This window comes from Protopterus annectens, chromosome 13.part0 (genome assembly GCF_019279795.1).
Source record: "Protopterus annectens isolate FY-2018-M chromosome 13.part0, PAN1.0, whole genome shotgun sequence".
NCBI lineage: Eukaryota > Metazoa > Chordata > Ceratodontiformes > Protopteridae > Protopterus > Protopterus annectens.
Genome location: NC_056747.1, coordinates 895,726,449 through 895,745,703, shown reverse-complemented (window position 1 = coordinate 895,745,703; position 19,255 = coordinate 895,726,449). Strand labels below are relative to the sequence as shown.

The window sequence follows — 19,255 nt, the reverse complement described above, 5'->3', positions numbered from 1 at the left end:
AGGTCCCAGGCTGGAGTTGGAGCTCTCCCGGGTGGTCTTAGATTTTTGGCCCGTCTGACGAACTGCTTGAGCAGTGGAAGAGAGAAGAGGGGAGGTTCTGTGTTATAATGAGCTGAAATGGCTGTGTCGTGAATTTCTATTGAGGAAAAAGACAGGCCCTTGTGAAGCATCTCAGTTAAGTATTGTAAAATCTGAGGTAAATTAGGCACTGCTGTGCTTATCCCTTGAGATTGGTTCCAGGCACAGAATCTTTTCCATTTTTCAGCATAACATTTTCTAGTACTAGGCCTCCTTGCCTCGAAAATGGCATCCATCACTGGCTTACTGAGGGATGGTAAAGGAGAACTTAGGTAATTAGCCAGGCTGCTAGGTTCAGTGTTTGAAGCTGAGGGTACAGAATCTGGTTCTCCTGCTGAGACAGCAGGGTAGGAGTTTGAGGCAAAATTATTCTTGGCTTGTCTTGTTTGATCTTTAGTAGTACTTTGGAGAGCAGAGGCAGAGGAGGAAAGGCATAAACTGATAGGTTTTTCCAGCTGAAGGACAGAGCAACTACTTTCCAAGCTTGTCTGTGGGGAGTCCTTGCACAAAATGTTTCCAATCGATAGTTCTGGGGGGAGGCAAACAGGTCTATATCTGGGCTCCCCCATTTGCTTGTCAACATGTTGAAAATCCTTGGTTCCAGTTTCCACTTGTGTGGGTCCATGAGGGTTCTGCTTAGTCCATCTGCCAGTGTATTTAGTTTTCCTGGCAGAAATTGAGCTTGCATATGTACTTGGTAGCTCAAGGCTGTGTTCCACAATGCCATGGTTAGTCTGCAGAGGGGGTAAGAATGTGTACCCCCTGCCTGTTTATGTGCCACATAAAAGTGATGTTGTCCGTCTTTACCACTAATTGTCCTGGAAGAATGTGGTCCTTGAAGGCTATCAGAGCATTCTGTACAGCTAACATTTCTTTACGATTTATATGAAGGTGCATTTGAATTGGGTTCCATTTGCCCTGAATGCACTTCCCTGCCAGGTGCGCCCCACCCATGCATAGTCTGATGCATCTGTCATTAGGGTTTGGGCGGCAGGTGGTAGTGTGAATGGTAGTCCCTTGTTTTGGTGGCAGGCCTCTGCCCACCAAAGGAACTCTAGGCGTAGACAAGGAATGATGGGAATCATTGCTTCTAGATCCTGAGAATGTTGACACCATAGGCTTTTTAGATACCATTGTAGTTTCCTCATATGCAGTCTTGCAAATGGAATTAGAAGAATGCAGGAGGCCATGAACCCCAAGGCTTGTAGTATTTGCCTTGCAGATAGCAGCGTTTTTGTGACCACTTGTTTGAAGTAGGTTGCCAAGTGAATTTGTTTCTCTGGCGTGAGGAAAGCCATCTGGGAAGTTGTATTCAAGCTTGCTCACAGGAATATAATTTGTTGACAGGGTACCAGGTGTGATTTCTTTTCATTTATGGTGTACCCCAGACAAGTTAGCACCCTCTGTACAAAAGCCAGATGATTCAAAAGTATGTCCTGGTTTTCTGCCTGAATTAGACAATCGTCCAGGTATTAGTATATTTAAATATTTCTATGCATGCAAAATGCAATGACTGGAGCTAGGCACTTTGTGAATAACCTTGGTGCAGTAGATAAGCAAAAGGGCAGTGCAGAGAACTGATATTGTGTATAGCCTGCTTTGAAGCGTAGGTATCTTCTGCAAGATTCCCTGATTGGGATGTGCAGGTATGCTTCCTTTAAATTTAGTGTTGCCAACCATGCATCCTTCCTTAGCATAGGAAGCAACTGGTGAAGAGTCAGCATTTTGAATTTTGGAATCACCAAAAAGGTGTTTAGAGTAGGCAGATCCAGGATAGGATGCCATGAATTGACTTTTCTGGGTACCAGGAAAAATCTCGAGTAGAAACCTTGTCCCTTTTTCTCTTCTCAAACCACGATACTCGGACACCAACTAATCCACAAGAAATCCGCTAGACCACTGAGTTCCTCTGTACAAAAAGACTTTATTCAGATAAAACGCTTGTTTAAAAATGCTTTTCGTCCGACAGAATCGTTGGACTTCAGACAAAAGAAAAACGTTTGATGCCATTCAAATCATGTTTAAATAACCTCCATCATGTCACCTGATTAACAAATGAAACATTTTAAAGTTACAAATACTTAAAATTATTTAAACTGTTAATATAAAACTTAATATTTTAAAACCAAACATATTGTGTTAGCAGCAACCAGTTAGATCATGCAAGCATAATAATTAGTTCTGATAAAAATGAATATAATGATAATAAATAACATATACAAATTAATTGTGAATGATAAATCAGAAAAACAATATAAAAACAATAAAAAAATTATTATTAATAATAATGAAAAATCACCCATTCCTCCATTTCTAAAACTAGTAATAGGCTAAATTCTCATATTTCTCATCATTCTCATTCTCATCATTATTATTAATAATAATCTTTTTATTGTTTTTATATTGTTTTTCTGATTTATCATTCACGATTAATTTGTATATGTTATTTATTATCATTATATTAATTTTTATCAGAACTAATTATTATGCTTGCATAATCTAACTGGTTGCTGCTAACACAATATGTTTGGTTTTAAAATATTAAGTTTTATAAACGTTATTTGAATGGTATCAAACGTTTTTCTTTTGTCTGAAGAAGTCCAACGATTCTGTTGGACGAAAAGCATTTTTAAACAAGCGATTTATCTGAATAAAGTCTTTTTGTACAGAGGAACTCAGTGGTCTAGCCTTTTTCTCTTCTGGTACCAATTGAATAGCCCCTATGCTTAAGAAAAAGAGTACTTGATTTTGGGCCTCTTCCCACTGCTTTGGAGGTAGATCCAGCCAACTGCTTGGAGTTGGTGACGTGTGGAAGTGAAATCTGTATCCTTGGGACACTATATTAAAAACCCATTTGTCCTGGGTAATGAGTCCCCAGTTCTTTGCATGAAGTGCAATCTTTCACCCCAAAGAGGCAGTCAGTTGAGAAGTGCTTGGAAGTTTTAAAAAGAAGTAATTGTGACAGTTTACCATAGGGGGAGTTTTATTACTCCCAAATTTGGAAGTGGAGGCCCCCCACTGCTTAGTCCTGTCCGCCCCCTGGGACTGAAGCTTGGGTGCTCTGCTGGATCTGGGTTTGAACTGAGAAGGTCTGGAAGAGGCAGGAAAGGACCAATTCTTAGAAGGCCAATGCCTACTAAATCTTGGAGGTTGTACTTGTAAAAAGTCTTTAACAGTTTGCATAGATTTAGCTTTTTCCTTCATCTTTTTAAGAACTTCTTCTGCCTTGTTGTCAAACAGGTGGCCCTGATTTAAGGAAGCATCCAGTAATTTCGCTTTAACATGATCTGGCAAGGATTGCTCCTTAAGCCAAGCATGCCTTCTAAGTACAGACCCAGTTACCGCAGCCGTACAAGATGCCTCTAGTGAATCAAAACCACATTGCAATGTATGTTTACCAACTTGTTCAGCAGAATGCATAAAATCCTGTAAATCCTTATTTTCAGCACAATCAGGAGTCAACATCACTTTCTGTTTAAGCAATCCAATAATATGCAACTGATACTTTAACATATGAAACTGGCAATTCAAGGTCCGAATGGCCAAAGTTGCAGAAGTGTATAACTTCTTACCCATCTATCCAGTGCCCCGGAGTCTCAGAGGGGGTAGGATTTTTGACAGTAGTAGCTTTAATGCCCTTGGGTCCCTGTGAAATGGTTTCAGGATCCGCAGTAGGATTTTTGAAAAAGAACTTGTGAGAGTCAGGAACCCTGTAATATCTATCAGGTTTTCTGAAAGCAGAAGGTAAAGAGTCAGGGGCCATGCTAGATTACGAAAAGGCATCATCAACAATGTCCAGTACAGGAGTTATAGCTAAAGGCCTGTGCTGGGGCAGGAGTAAGAAACTCCTAAGCCTCTTTTTAGAATCAGAGAAATCCTGATTTTCCCAACGAAAAAGCTCCCTGAGAGTATGCAAGGTTTCACCAAAAGAGAAATCCTCTTGGGGGGAGCAGAGGGAATAGAGTCCTCAGCATCAGAATCCTCATAGCTAGATAAGGGTAAATCCTGGTCATCAGAGGAAACAGAAATTTCAGAATCCTGGTCAGAAGTATCATAAGCAAAGTCAGTCCTAGGTCTCTTAGAAGGGGAAGGTTGGCTTTCCCTGATTAAAGTAATAAGGTCTTCAGTCATTCTTATAATTTGTTCTTTAGGCATAGAGGCCTGACCGTGCGGTCTGGGCATCAGTTTTCTAGCCATGGTTTGAGTTTCAGGCCTTGAAGAAGAAGATGGCGTTGGTTTAATATGCAAGTCAGTAGGCCTGAATACCCTCAGAAGCCGGTGCCTGCACAGCGGCTCCGGACCCATTCAAGATAGAGACATCCGCAGGTTCCACAGTAGAAGCATCTTGCGGCATACCAGACTCTGAATGGGTCTCAGTAGAGGCTTGCGAATCTGAAGTAGCGGGTATCAGCAGCTGCGAAAGCTCCTCAATGAGTACCGGCGAACTGGGCGGCCTGTCTCTGTCTTTATCTTTGCGTTTCTTTGGAATGTCGGTAGTCGGATGGCTTACCGAAGACATATCAGGATAAGTGAACCGAGCACCAAAAAATGTAGAAATGCAAATATACCGATGACGGATAGTTCATGGTTTAAATAAGGCACAAAACTGACAGTGAGGTACGTCGTGGTCAGGACCTAGGCAAGGAATACAGTACGAATGAAAATCTTTATGAGGTATTTGCTTTCCACAAGAAATGCAATTATTTACTTTTACTGACATTGGTTTAGAGCAAGAAAAAGTTTCCCCAATGGGGTACTTCGCTTTTAGTTGAAGACTTCGGTTCTGAAACTCGAAAATGAAAATTTCAGGAGTCGGCCGACCAACACTTGCGAACTGCTTCTGCTTTGGGCACCGCACGGCAAGAAAGACTGATGTAATGACATCGGCTGCATGTTTTATACCCCTGACGACCTGACATCACAGAAGACGAGACAGCAACCGACGCAGGACCCAAGACTTTGTTAATCAGGCCGACTGAGGGCTACCTGCAAGCAGATAACCCAAATGTAATGACTGCAACAGCGAAACACGAAGAACATCTAAGTATTACATGTTGTTGTTGTCTTTCGGCTTTTCCTGGTTAGGGGTCGCCACAGCAGAACTCCAGTCTGATAATGATTGGCAGTAGATTTTTATGTGCCGAGGTGCCAGCTCAATGTTCAACCTTCAACGAAGGCATGCCCATTTACGCATGTCTTTCAAACACCCACCCAACCGCGGGGAGGACATGCAGACTCCACACAGAAGGCACTCCCCACACTCCAGCCAAGAATCGAACGGGAGAACCCCCCGCTGTGAGGCAACAACACTACCACTGCATCACAGCGTAAAATCTGAAATAAATGTTTTAAAATCCAGTCTTCAGAAGTTACTTATGCCTCTTACTCAAACATGCAACATTTTATATCGTCCACAACCTAAATTTAGTATCAACTCTTTCATAGATGCACACAAGCCAAATGTGGCATCAGCTAAAACATCTCATCTTAAATGAAGCACTGGCAATCTTGAACACAACTGTTTTAGATATTCTAAATGTCTGAGCGCCCTGAGAAGAAATTGCTTCAATACCAACCCCGGACACTGGTTAACTCAGAATGCAAAACAATTAATTAGGAAAAGAGATAGAGCCTGGAAGCAGTGGCACCAGAAATAACACCTCAGGCCTTCCAAATCTAAAGTCAGGTCAACACCTCTTTTTTTTTTTAAATAAGAAACCTCTATTAAATTATTACTTATGACACAGGCAATCATACATTTATGTAAATGAAAACAAACCATATTGAAGCATTTTTAGTTGCAAACATTATACATCACTTATAATGTATTCAGTCATTGTCAAACATTACATAGGTCATTCAAATTCTCATTCTTTTAAACCTCCTTCCTCATCCAAAACATTATTATGCATGTACTGTTCCCACAATTCCCATTTTCCATGTCATTTCCATCTTTGTTATTATATTCACTGTTTGTAGTGCAGTTGGTTTACACTTCCATTCCCATTTTCTAGTAATAGCTTTATTGGCAGCCACCATAATTAGACTCAGCAAGGCCCTACTATGTCTAGGCAATTCCTATTCTTTACCATAGTTATACCAATTTGCTCACCCAGTATTTGTGATAGAAAAGTCTGCAGGGAATTTTTAAAGTCTGCCAAGTCATTACATTCCCAAAAATAAGTTCACAATTACCTCTTTCGTCCCCATCACACCTCCAACATTTGCTATCTACCTGAGGAAAAATACCTATGTAAATACTTCCAAGCAAAGATTCTAAATCTTCTAGACTTTGTTCCATATTTGGGAGATATAAATATATCCCTCATTGTTTCTTTGTGAATTGCTTATCCAATCTCTCTCTTCCCAATCCATTCTAACCTCCTCTGATTGATTCTTATATCCTACACTAAGGCACTGTACGAGCACATCCACACATGCATGAATTGTGCCATCCCAAATAGAACCAAGATGCTCTCATCCAAAAAAAGAAGCTAATCTGGTGGTCCCCTGCCATAAACAAACTTTACAACAAAAGGAAGAAACTGTTGCAGAAAAGAGGAAAATCCCAGGATGCAAAAAACTGCCTTACCAGCCTCAGTAAGAAACTGAGATCCCTCATAAAATCCTCCAAAGCTAGTTACGAAAATAAAGTTGCCAAAAATTCGAAAGACAACCACAAGGCATTCTATAACTATGTCAAGAATCTAAATGGCAATGCTCAGATCTGCTCTGGGCTAAAACAGAATGGCATTAATTATACTGATCCCAAGGATATTGGCAATAACCTGGCAGATCGATTCAGTGCCAACTTCACCCCCCTCTCACCCCCTAAATGGCCCATCTCAATACCGGAAGACTGCCAAAGTCTGGTAATAACGGCCATACAGGTAAAAAACTCACTCTCCAAAGCTAAGAATACAGCATCCATGGGACCAGATGACATCCCGGGCTGTGTACTACATGAACTACAATATGAACTGGCACCTCACCTAAGTGTCATGTTTAATCATAGCCTCACCTCAGGTTTCGTGCCCACTGAGTGGCGCAGAGCTACAGTTATCCCACTCCACAAGGGGGGATCCACCTTGGATCCCGGAAACTACTGTCCCATCAGTCTGACAAGCCTTATCTGCAAGGCCATGGAGCGTATTATCATGGAACTTATAAACAAAGACATTGGCAACCTTCAAACACTGGACCCCACCCAGTTTGGGTTCGTGAAGGGCCGATCATGTCTCCTGAACCTGATTGACTTCTTAGAATCAGTCTCAAGAGCCATGAACAAGGGTAAGGTGGTCCACACAGCCTATCTAGACCTTGCCAAGGCCTATGACACCATCCCCCACTCTGGAATCATAGATAAGCTTACTAAGCTGGGCATTAATCCCTACGTCACCCAATGGGTTGCTAACTGGCTTACTGATAGAACCCACACTGTAAAAGTAGCCGACTCCAAATCCAGCTCCAGACAAGTGACAAGTGGAGTACCTCAGGGTTCAGTCCTGGGACCGCTCTTGTTTGGCATCTATTTCTCTGAAGTATAGGCCAACACTAAGGGACTTTGGCTAACAAAGTTCGCAGATGACTGCAAACTGGGAGCCATTATTGAATCCCCAAATGATGTGGATACTCTACAAAAGGGCCTTACAGAAACAGATGCTTGGTGCCAGAGCCATGGGCTCAAGCTCAATGCCAAGAAATGTATAGTTATCCCCTTTGGGAAAAAACATGTATCCGTGAATTACCATATAGGTGGCAGTACACTAAACACCGAAAGTGTGATAAAGAGACTTAGGGACACAGGTGGACAGTGGTCTCACCTTCGATAACCACATCACCACAACAGTCAGGAAATCCTTCTATGTGGCACACCTCATCACTAAGGGCTTTTCATCCAGAAAAAAGGAGGTCATTGTCCCACTGTACTCATCCCTCATTAGACCCATTATAGAATACAACGCCCCATTTGGTATGTACCTCTCAAGACATCTGCAACAACTGGAAAGGCCGCAGAAATACCTCACTAAAAGAATCACAGGTCTAAAGCAGATGCCCTATGTTGACCACCTTAAAAAACTCCAGCTACACTCTGGCATATCGTCTACTCAGAGGCGACCTCTGCTTAACATACAAGGCCATGTCAAACCCAGAGCTGTTGGACATGCTACACTTAAAGAAATCCCAATCCCTCAGAGCCACACACTCCAGGGATCTAAACCTTGTCATCACAATAAACAAAACATGCTGGAGGGATAGGTTCCTGACCCAGAGACTCCCCAGACTCTGGAATAGATTGCCCATACATGTCAAGCAGAGTGTCTCTTTGGCCCTCTTCAAAAGGAACCTTGACGATTGGATGGGAGAAAGGAAATTCACCCCGGGGATCACGTCAGTCGCCCTGCTAGACAGGGGTCCAGGGAAGTAAATAGTGTGGGAAGAAATAGCCAGGGAATTGTTATGGCTAGGCTTGTATAGGCTCTAGGGCTGATAGCCTAGTACCAACCTTATGAACCTATGATCATGCAACATTTTATATCCTCTGCTAATTATGCCTTTTTTAACAGCAGCTTCTGTTCTATATTCTGCTAAAAACTCTACCAATACTGGTCTTTTGCTTAGGATTCCCCGATTTCTTTCTCTTTGCCTATATTATGACATCAATCCTTGATAGGGAAGGCAAACTCTAGCTTGCAGTTCAAATTAATTCTTGGCCTCTTCCCATTCTATTGTCTTTGCCAATACTTTGATTCCTTTGACAGTTTTCTCCAATAAATTCCACACCCCTCTTGCCTATTGTCTGTATTACTAACTGTAGTCACCCTTATTGGCAGAATCTCCTTTCTCCATTTCATGGTGTCTTAGTTCTTAGAATACTTTCTGCTACTTTATGAATATAACATTCTGAATGGTTATTATTTTCCATATGGATCTGCATCCAAAATCCCATTCTCTCCTTGTTTCTTGAGCTTCCCTCATTTCGTCATTATCCCTTTCCACTTTGAATTATAAATTTCTGCTTGTGCTATGTATAGGAGCCTTAACTGTTTAGCTTTAAATTACCCCTTCAAATCAGTTAATCCCAAACTAGCTTGTTCTATTAGAAGAATCAGCTTATATCAGGTCAACAACTTAGTAAAAAAATTATATATATATATATATATATATATATATATATATATATATATATACATATATATATATGTATACACACACAAAAGCATTTTTTACTTTACATTAAAAATAACCATAAACAAATTCAAAGATTTCCAGAGCTTCTGTTAGCCATCTAAACCCTGACAAATCCCCTCAACAAAATCCTATACCCGGTGACTTCAACTATAATATAGCCTGCTCTTTTAACTCATCTTTCTTCTACATGGCCACTTCCCTTTTTTCAAAACACAGTTAACCTTCATACTCCATTCCACCCCAATCCCACTGACTCTACTACTTTCTCACTACAACCTGTCTTAACCACAACCATCAAAAAAACTCCTTAAGATTAAAAGAACCATTTTAGCAGGTAACAATCTTCCAGTCAAATTCATTAAACTGGACACATATGCCCTGGCCTTTCCAGTCTCAATACTCATCAACTGGTTCATAACTGGAACACAAGTTACCAAAATCCGGGAGCAAAGCTAAGTATTACCTTTACATAAGGTGGCAAATCTAATGATCTTAGTAATATCCTGCCAATTGCTACAACACACTACCAAAGATGCTAGAAAGTTGTGTTTGCTCACAATTACTATAGCACTTCTTAGACAAGAACCTACTCTCTAGCTTCCAACATGAATTTTGCCCTAACCACAGCACAAATGCCTTAGTGTTTTCCCTAAATACCATCAACCTGTACTGTAATAACAATCTTTGGGTTTCTGTAACCTTTCTCAATCTCTCTCTCAAAGGCACTTGTCACAGTCTCTCATTCTAAACTACTTCATAAACTCACCACTCTCAACCTCTCAAATAACACTTTCAAATGGTTCCATAGCTACCTAAGTAACAGAATGTAATATGTTAAGTGCAAACAACATACTCTTCCTTCCTCCCTCTAAAGCGGATGTCTCTCAGGGCTCTATAAAGGGCCATTTGTTCTTTAATATATTTGGAAATGATCTACATATCACCCCTGGCCCCTCCTCGCTTATTCAGTATGCAAATGACTCCACCCTTGTTTAAAATGCAGGAATCACACTCCTAAAGTGAACCCTGTTTATATCAACATGACTAATACTCAAAGCTAAAGTGACAACAGTCAAGCTCTTCCTACATAGATCCAGTCTTGTCATATACATTAATTCTTCCATTTCCTCTCTCAATCATACCTCTCAACCTCTTAATGCAAGAAATCTGAACAAAGGTTGACAAAATGAGGGGGACAAAGGCCCAGAATACAGGGACAGATTTTAAATATTGCTCTTATAAACTTAGAAAGTGGCTAGAGTAAAAGGGTTTGTGTTAATGTGTATTTTCTGAAGGATTTGAAGTAAGAAACTCAAATGTGTGTCATTATTTAGTGACTTTAATCCCCAGATCATCCCAGTGATTTCCCAGAAAAACACACATTTTATGAGGAATACACCAAACATAGGAGTCAAAAATCTGGACATTCTGCAAAAATCTGGATGGTTGAGAGGTATGTCCTGAATACTGTCTCAAATAATAAATTCCTCTAAGTTATCCTATAAAGTAAATTAAAATCTGGCCTCTATAAATTCATGGTCATAAAATCTCATCAAAGACTAGGTGACTTATACCGAATGAATACCTATCTCTTGGAAAAAACAGAAAGGCTAGACTCAGTGCTTAACTCTTATCCCATCTATTTTATGCTGCCCCAATCCACACTTACCTACTTATTACTCAACAACACAGACTAGAGCAATACTATACCTAAATAGCAAGATTTGTCTCCAATCTCCCTAGCAGATCTCACCACTGCATTGCTCTACATAAAAACAACTGGATGGAATTTGCCAGTTACCTTCAATACATGCAACTGAAAGTAGCACACTCTATTCCGCACCAACCATCCAAATGTCCTTCCCCGGATGAAGTGGTACTGACCCTCAAGAAAACGCCAGTCTAAAGAAAAACACCTTGTTTTACTACGACAAGGCATCAAGTGCACTGTGATGCCTTGTACTTGTGCCATGTAGCCAAACTTTGGTACCAGATGACATCTGCCCTCAGACAACCTCAAACTCCAAACAGTTTCAAGAATAATCTCCTCAATCATATTCTTAACTTTGCTCTTCCTCTCTTGGTTAATCAGTTGTTGCACCCCCCCCCCCCACCAATATTCCTTCTCTCAAACTACAGAGATTCTCCTTGTATCAGCAACACTAGAATTTTCATAACTGTTGATGTTAATCCTGAACCTTTTCTTTTCTGTAACTTTGATTATGTAGATTAACAAGGCTTACAATCACTTTGTCGATCGATTGACATTTGTGCGAAACTGCCTTTCTTTGGCCGAACTGAAATTACGAATGCCACAATGTCAAACCTTACAATAGCGAGCATTCGCTGTTGTAAGGTACAACATTGTGATATAGATCACACTATAGTGGGGATCGGGAAATGTACCCTTTCCTCACTGTAGTGCGATCTCGTAGTTTGTATATATAAGTAGGGGGTGCGGGGGGTGCAGGGGGGCTTTCCCCCCTGCAAAAATGTTTGTTAATGTTAAATGGAAGTGCAGCATTTCAGTAAAGTCGACATGTTCAAAAGTTCGACTTTACTAAAATGCTGCATTCGACATTTTTTGTGTTTGGTATTAAGATTTCCGAACATGTGATTCAGACATCTTAACAGTCGAACGGAGTAGATTCGAGTATGAGATAGTAAACCGATTAACAATACACCCCCAGCCACCCACTGTTACACTCAGTCTTCTAGGTCTTTATATATATTTCAGTAACTTTGGATCTCTGTCAACCTTAACTCTTGATATTTGTCTCTTCTTGTACTCCTGTTACTACTCTCCCACCACCAGCTTACACTAGGTGCTCATTCTTCACTTGAATACCCCTTTTCGAATTTTTCCTTCTTTGACAACTGCTACTTGTCACAAACACCTAACCTACATTATGCCACATCTAGATTTTATCTTCATATGTGAAAGTAATAGCCCAGCATAATGCATCAGAGATACTTCAGGTACAACTAACACTGGGTAAGACTGCAATCCAGGTTGTAGCCTGCTATAGATCCCCCACCATATCTCAAGACTCCCACTTCACACTCTTGAGCACCCTGGAAAATATTAAGCTTCAACCCAACACCCTTATACTGGGTGTCTTCAATTACCCTTCCATCAACTGGGAAAACTACTCAAGTACCAATACACTTGCCCACCGTTTCCTAGAATTCATTAATTCCAACACCTTGGACCAACTCATTCATACTCCCACTAGGGGCAGCAACATCCTTGACCTTGTTATTACTAACATGGGCGACTGTTGCTCTACACCATCAGCAAACTCCTCCCTGGTCAGATCTGACCACAAGCTAATCACCATAGATATCCTCATCCTACCCACACACCCCCGTAAAGGTAACCACCATGAAAAACTTCTACAAAGCAAACTTTGGCCTTCTAAAAACAGAAGTGGCTAACTTCACGACACCTATGCAAATGGAAAATGGGTTTATGACTGCTGAATCATACACCTATGCACTGTACGAACACGTACACAAATGCATGGAATGGGCCTATACCAAACAAAACCAAGATGCTATCCTCCAAAATAAGGAAGCCAATCTGGTGGTCCCCTATCATAAACAAACTCTACAACAGAAGGAAGAAACTGTTGTAGAAAAAGGTGAAGTCCCAAGACTGGAAAAACTCCCTTGCTAGCCTCAACAAAAAAACTGAGATCCCTCATCAAATCCTCTAAAGCTAGCTATGAAAACAAAATTGCAACAGACATCAAAGACAACCACAAAGCCTTCTACAGTTATGTCAAGAACCTACATGGCAATACTCAGCTCTGCTACGAGCTACAGCACAATGGTAACTCCTATACTGAGCCAACCGATATTGCCAACATACTGGCCAAAAGGTTCAGTGCAAACTTCACCCCCTAAAGGGCCAATCATAATACCGGAGGAATGCCAAGTACCCAATATTACTGCTGCACAGGTTAAAACCGCACTGTCCAAGGCCATGAATACAGCTTCCATGGGACCTGATAATGTCCCTGGCTGTGTTCTACATGAATTACAAAATGAACTGGCAAAACACCTGTCTGCTCTGTTCAATCATAGCCTCACTTCAGGCTTTGTCCCTACTGAATGGCTCACAGCTACCGTCATCCCACTCCACAAAGGGGGAGCAACTACAGACCCTGGGAACTACCGCCCCATTAGCCTGATGAGTCTGGTGTGTAAGGCTATAGACAGCATCATGTTGTTGTTTTTCTTTCGGCTTTTCCCAGTTAGGGATCGCCACAGCAGAACTCCGGTCATTTAATGATTGGCAGTAGATTTTTACTGTGCTGAGGTGCCAGCTCGACACCCAACCTTCAACGAAGGCACGCCCATTCACACATGTCTTTCGAACGCTACTCGACCGTGGGGAGGACATGCAGACTCCACACAGAAGATGCTCCAGCCGAGAATCGAACGGGAGAACCTCTTGCTGTAAGGCAACAATGCTACTGCTGCACCACCGTGGCTTCCTATAAACAGCTTCATCACAGACCTTATTAATGGGGACATTGGGAATCGCCAAACTCTAGACCCCATGCAGTTAGGATTTATGAAGGGTCGATCATGCCTGCTCAACCTGGTAGACTTCTTCGAATCTGTCACCAGAGCTGTGGATGAAGGCAAGGTAGTTCACACAGCCTACCTCGATCTGGTCAAAGCCTTTGATACCATTCCTCACTCCAGGATCATAGATAGACTCACTAAACTAGGCATAAACCCCTATGTCACAAGGTGGGTTGCAAAATGGCTTACTGATAGAACCCACACTGTGAAAGTAGCGGATTCCAATCTGACTACTGACCAGTCATGAGTAATGTCCCACAGGGATTGGTCTTGGGGCCTCTTCAGTTTGGCATCTACTTCTCTGTAGTCCACGCCAACACAAAGGGACTCTGGCTAATCAAGTCTGCTGACGATTGCAAACTGGGAGCCATTACTGACTCTCCAAGAGATATAGACATTCTAAAAAAAAGGCCTCACTGACGCCAATCACTGGTGCCAAAACCATGGCCTTAAGCTCAATGCCAAAAAATGCATCGTCATTCCCTTTGGGAAGAACTTGGTACCCATGAACTACCACATCAATGGTAGTCCACTAAACACTGAAAGTGTAATAAGAGATCTGGGAACACAGGTTGATAGCAGCCTCTCCTTTGACAACCACATTGCCACTGTGGTCAGAAAATCCTTCTATGTGGCACATCTCATTACTAAGGGTTTTGCATCAAGGAAGAATGAGGTTATAGTCTCCCTCTCCTCTTCCTTCATTAGACCTATTAGAGTACAATGCCCCATTTAGCATGTACCTCACTAGACACGTACAACAACTGGAAAGGCCACAAAAATACCTCACTAAGAGGATCTTAGGACTTAAACACATGTCCTATGTGGACAGACTCAAAAAAACTCAAGCTTTACTCCATCTCATATCGCCTACTTAGAGGCGATCTCTGTTTGACTTACAAAGCCATGTCTGACTCAGCACTGTTAGATATGCTACATCTAAAAAACTCCCAATCCCTCCATACAACACGCTCCAGAGAACTCAACCTCATTACCTCAATCAACAGAACATGCTAGAGGGACAGGTTCTTAACTCAGAGACTGCCCATGCTCTGGAACAGACTTCCCATACACGTCAAGCAGAGCAATTCACTAGCCCTCTTCCGAGAGAGATCTTGACGAGCGGATGGGAAACAGAAAATTCACCCCGGGGATCACTTCAGTGGCCCTGCTTGATAGGGGCACTGGAAACTAACATCGGATGGCACAATGCCAGAGAATGCTTTGGGCTACACTTGTAAAGGCTCCAGGGCCATTATCCTAGTACACACCTATGAACCTAGTGTGTATGCCTTTGTCAATTAATATTTCTTTTTAGAATATTGCTGCAACTGCTGATACAAATTTGTTTTCAGTTTACCTCAGTGTTACTGCATTGCTACCATATTCATGGATGCATTTTATCTTTGGTTAATGTTTACTCTTATGTGTGCTGCTAAAACTGTTGATATTAATTACTTGTATGTATGTTACCTTTTATTTATGCTGAATCTGTAATCACAAAACTTCAAGTATTGTTTACACTCACAAAGTGTCTGCTACAATCTCTTTGCAAGTTTTTTCCCCACTAAATGTGTTTAGGGCACATTTCACCCTGGGTCTCTGCCTAAAAGAAGTATTGCATGACCCAGTCAGGCCTGTCTATGAACCAACTACAAATAAATAAATAAATACATATATACATAAATGATAAAAACTACTTCAGAGATAATAGAATCAAACAGAACAAAGTGACTGAAAAACTAAATGCAGGAATCTGGCAACACAATTTTAAAAACGGGCAAAAGTTGGTCTAGCTGAGTAACGATTTCTTTTAAACCAGGGAGGAGAGATGGAAAGAAAACAAACTTCCGGGTGAATTTGAGGCATAAGAAATGGTGGGAAAATACATGAAGTTAACATGTAAACCAACAACACCACATGATCTTTATCTGTCATCAGCTCTTAACAATAGTTTTCAGTGCAAGGTAATATTTTCATGGATGTAGTGCTTTTTCAAATAACTGAAATGTGCACTTTTGTTCAACACCACATCTGGCTGTTATTTTACCATAAAAGAATATTCGGAGCATATTAACTAAGGAGTTTTATCACAGCAGATTTACTGATTAATGCATTGCGTCAAAGTGCCTTGCAAATGAAAACTGTGCTACTATCCTGCTGTACCTTTATGACCACACATTTCCATCAGTAGGAAAGACTCACCTCAGTATCTTGTTCTTTGGTTTCAGGTGGCTCTGCATCATCCACAGTTCTAGAAGACAACAGACATTTCAGGACCTTGTTGAGAACTAATTTCTAATTGTTACAACAAAAGTGAAAAATGGCCAATAAAACAGATACATAATAAGAAAGTACAATTGTGTAAGTAAACTTACCATAACCGTAGGTGATCGCTGCAGCAGTATCCTTAACTATATGGGTTATATCCTGCTGGTCTGCTTCCAAAGCTTCAAAGGCATCTCCCATGTGCCCAATCCATTAGTCAGCTCAAGATAAGCTGAAGAATATGATAGGAGAAGACAAATGTGCATTTTTTTCTTTCTTTTTTTTTATGGGATTTCTGAAGAAGCAGATCCACCTTTGCCAGGCAAAACCTCCCTAGGGACAGTCATTGTAGTCTGGCTAGGCAGAGAGGTATTCCCTGCTCTTTCTCCCAGGACCATAAGACAGGTTCTCTTTTAGTTAACAAGGGCACTCCAACAGCTGAAGGGAATGCGTCTAATCCCAGGGTCAGTCATTGTAGTCTGGCTAGGCACAGAGGTATTCCCTGCTCTTTCTCCCAGGACCAATGAGAGAGGTTGTCTTTTACTTAACAAGAGCACTCCAACAGCTGAAGGGAATGTGTCTAACCCCTGGTCCATAGTAGTTGCAGAGACTACACTACAGGGAGCCAAGGAAAAGAATTAATGGAACCAGAAATGGACACAGCAAAGTCACCCATTTGCAGATGAGGCACATTAGTTGCCTGCAGTGTTGGCAAAGGCTGTTTATGAATTTTCTCCTTTTTCTGGCTAGAGGAAGAAAGAACCAGTAGGTTATTCCATTGGTAAAGCCAAAAAATATGTCCAATTCCTAGGGAAGCCTGGCAACAGTAGTAGATAAAACAGGTAACTACTACAAAAGTCACTTTTTCCCACCAGAAACACAGTGAAAGGCACTTTAAACAGTTATCCCAACTCCCAAAAGTACAACACAATGTCTACCAAGGAAAAAGTAGTTTTAAATTAGTTTTATCAGCATTTATTTCCACAAAAATAAAAAATAATGCTCCTGTTTAAAAGTTACTAAAAGTTACGTGACAGTCTATAAAAACACTTTTTTTCCATCACAAAATAATTAATTTCACATAAAAAGTTTGCTTTCAATTATAACATTGGTGGAAGCTTTTCTTACCCAAAGGGAAATTCACTGTTAAGCAATGCAAAGCGTTAGCCAACCATTGTTTCTTGAAAGTTAACAAGAGGAGCAGTTACCGACTGTATCAGGAAAATTCTGAAGGACTTGGTACCCAGTTCCAATTGTAATCTGACTGGCTGTTATATCTTTAGCAGGATATAGCCCATACAGCTAAGGCTACTGCAACAGTGATCAGTATGACAAACGTCTTAGCTGTTAAACTTAAATCACATCAACATGAATACAGGCTGGGAAAAGAACATGCTTGGCTATGACTGCTCTGTAACGCTGCTGAAGGACCGCATAGAGACTGAAAACAGTTTCAAAAGCTAAAGCCTTTCTGCACGTGTCTGTTTTTCAATGGCAACTATGTCAACCTTTCAGGTTAAAGGAGAAGGAAGAAAGCTAAATATCATGAGGGGCAAACTACACTACAGGCTGGAAGAAGAAATGGCCAGGATGTAGACATCAAGTGACTTTTTTGGAGTCTCAAATATTATGTAATTGAGGATTGAAGAATTCAAACAGAGCTCTCTGTCTACAGTTCACTGCGTTAAATATCCTTTTTTGATCCTTAAATGTTTGAAACCATGTCCATATTAGAACTCAATTCTGGTCTAGTCATCTGATGCCCTAATAACATGCACATAAGTGACTTTCCCTGTACTACCTATACCCACGCATTTGACAGAGTCTCACAGGACTACATTCTGGGCTAAATGTTCTCTATTTTCTTATCTTCCCTCCCCATCCTATTCAGACAAACTGTATGGTCACTGCCTGCATGCCAGTTGGTTTATATATTTTACAGTTATGCAAGTTTTCAGTCATAATCCGTTACATGAAAACTAAAGGAAATAAAAGTTTTTGCAAGAAAAGCAGAAATATTCCATAAACAACCTTATGAGGTGATGCAGATTCACAACACTGGAAATCATCAAAATGTGACAGTATATATTAGTCATTTTAACTATAATAACAGGATCATCCTGGAAATCAAATAAGATATTATTGCAAAGTAGTAAGAGCAATCTGTATTCAGTAAAGATAAACAATTAAAGTACTGCGGCAGGAAACTATTAAAAGTGTACTTCCCGCATATAGCAATTAGGATTCTATTCCACATTTTCTATGAATTATACAAATGAAAAATGTACAAGGTGAGTGAAGAATGTGAAAAGATTCAGAACAGTACAGGACATTGTTTCACATGAACAAGTTTAAAGATCAGAGCGGCAACTACCTGTATGACCTACGGAGATATAACTGAACAGTGAACTTTTTCTACAGATAGGCAGTGGAGAGCCCAAGGTAGAGAGCTGCACATCAACAGCAATCTTGTCTAGTGGTATTTTTAACGAGTCTTTATTTTTTTGCAGTGGATCTTGCAGACAATGTAATGTCATATTGGATAGCTAGTATGAATGCTCTCCTCAACAGTGGCAAATATGCCTGCTAATTTTTTAATATCTACAATATGAATGGTGAAATTAAGCAGTGCGTCAATCCATAAACCAAGGCACTTGAAAGAAAACTTGCTCAATAAAGCTTTCTGTAAACACAAAAAAATTAATCCAAAAAGTTCATGTCCTAAGTATTTTAAGTACTTAAAAACTGAACATAATAAAATATGAAAACCAATAATAAGAAACTTGCAAAATAATCAGTCTGCCAAAACAGCTGACAAACTACTTAAGTAAACAATGAAATCAATGCAAACGATTAAATGAAATACTCAGTTTATCTAGAAATTCAAAACACCAACTTGTCTAAAAAATGAACAACATGAAAAAGCTCTAGGTTCAAACAAGCAATAATTTTGAAAAACAGGTCTGTGGCCAGCTCTGGGACAAAATATAAGCAGTTCGGTCCAAATTAATTAACAAAATGAAGACACCAAGTCCAACCACAAATATGAGTTGACAACACTTTGAACAAAGAACAATTAAGCAGTTAAAACAATACCAAAATGCTTTCTACAAGCAATATG

The 19,255-nt window shown here is 40.5% G+C and overlaps 1 protein-coding gene across 7 annotated transcripts in view; it reads right to left on the bottom strand.

The window, feature by feature from the left end:
• KSR1 (kinase suppressor of ras 1) overlaps positions 1-19,255 on the bottom strand; it is a 1,687,803-nt gene that overhangs the window by 401,248 nt on the left and 1,267,300 nt on the right. For all 7 annotated transcript variants that reach the window (XM_044054644.1, XM_044054643.1, XM_044054646.1 and 4 more), the window contains one exon: positions 16,072-16,120. In XM_044054644.1, coding sequence (XP_043910579.1) covers positions 16,072-16,120 — 49 coding nt within the window. The remainder of the gene's footprint in view (positions 1-16,071; positions 16,121-19,255) is intronic.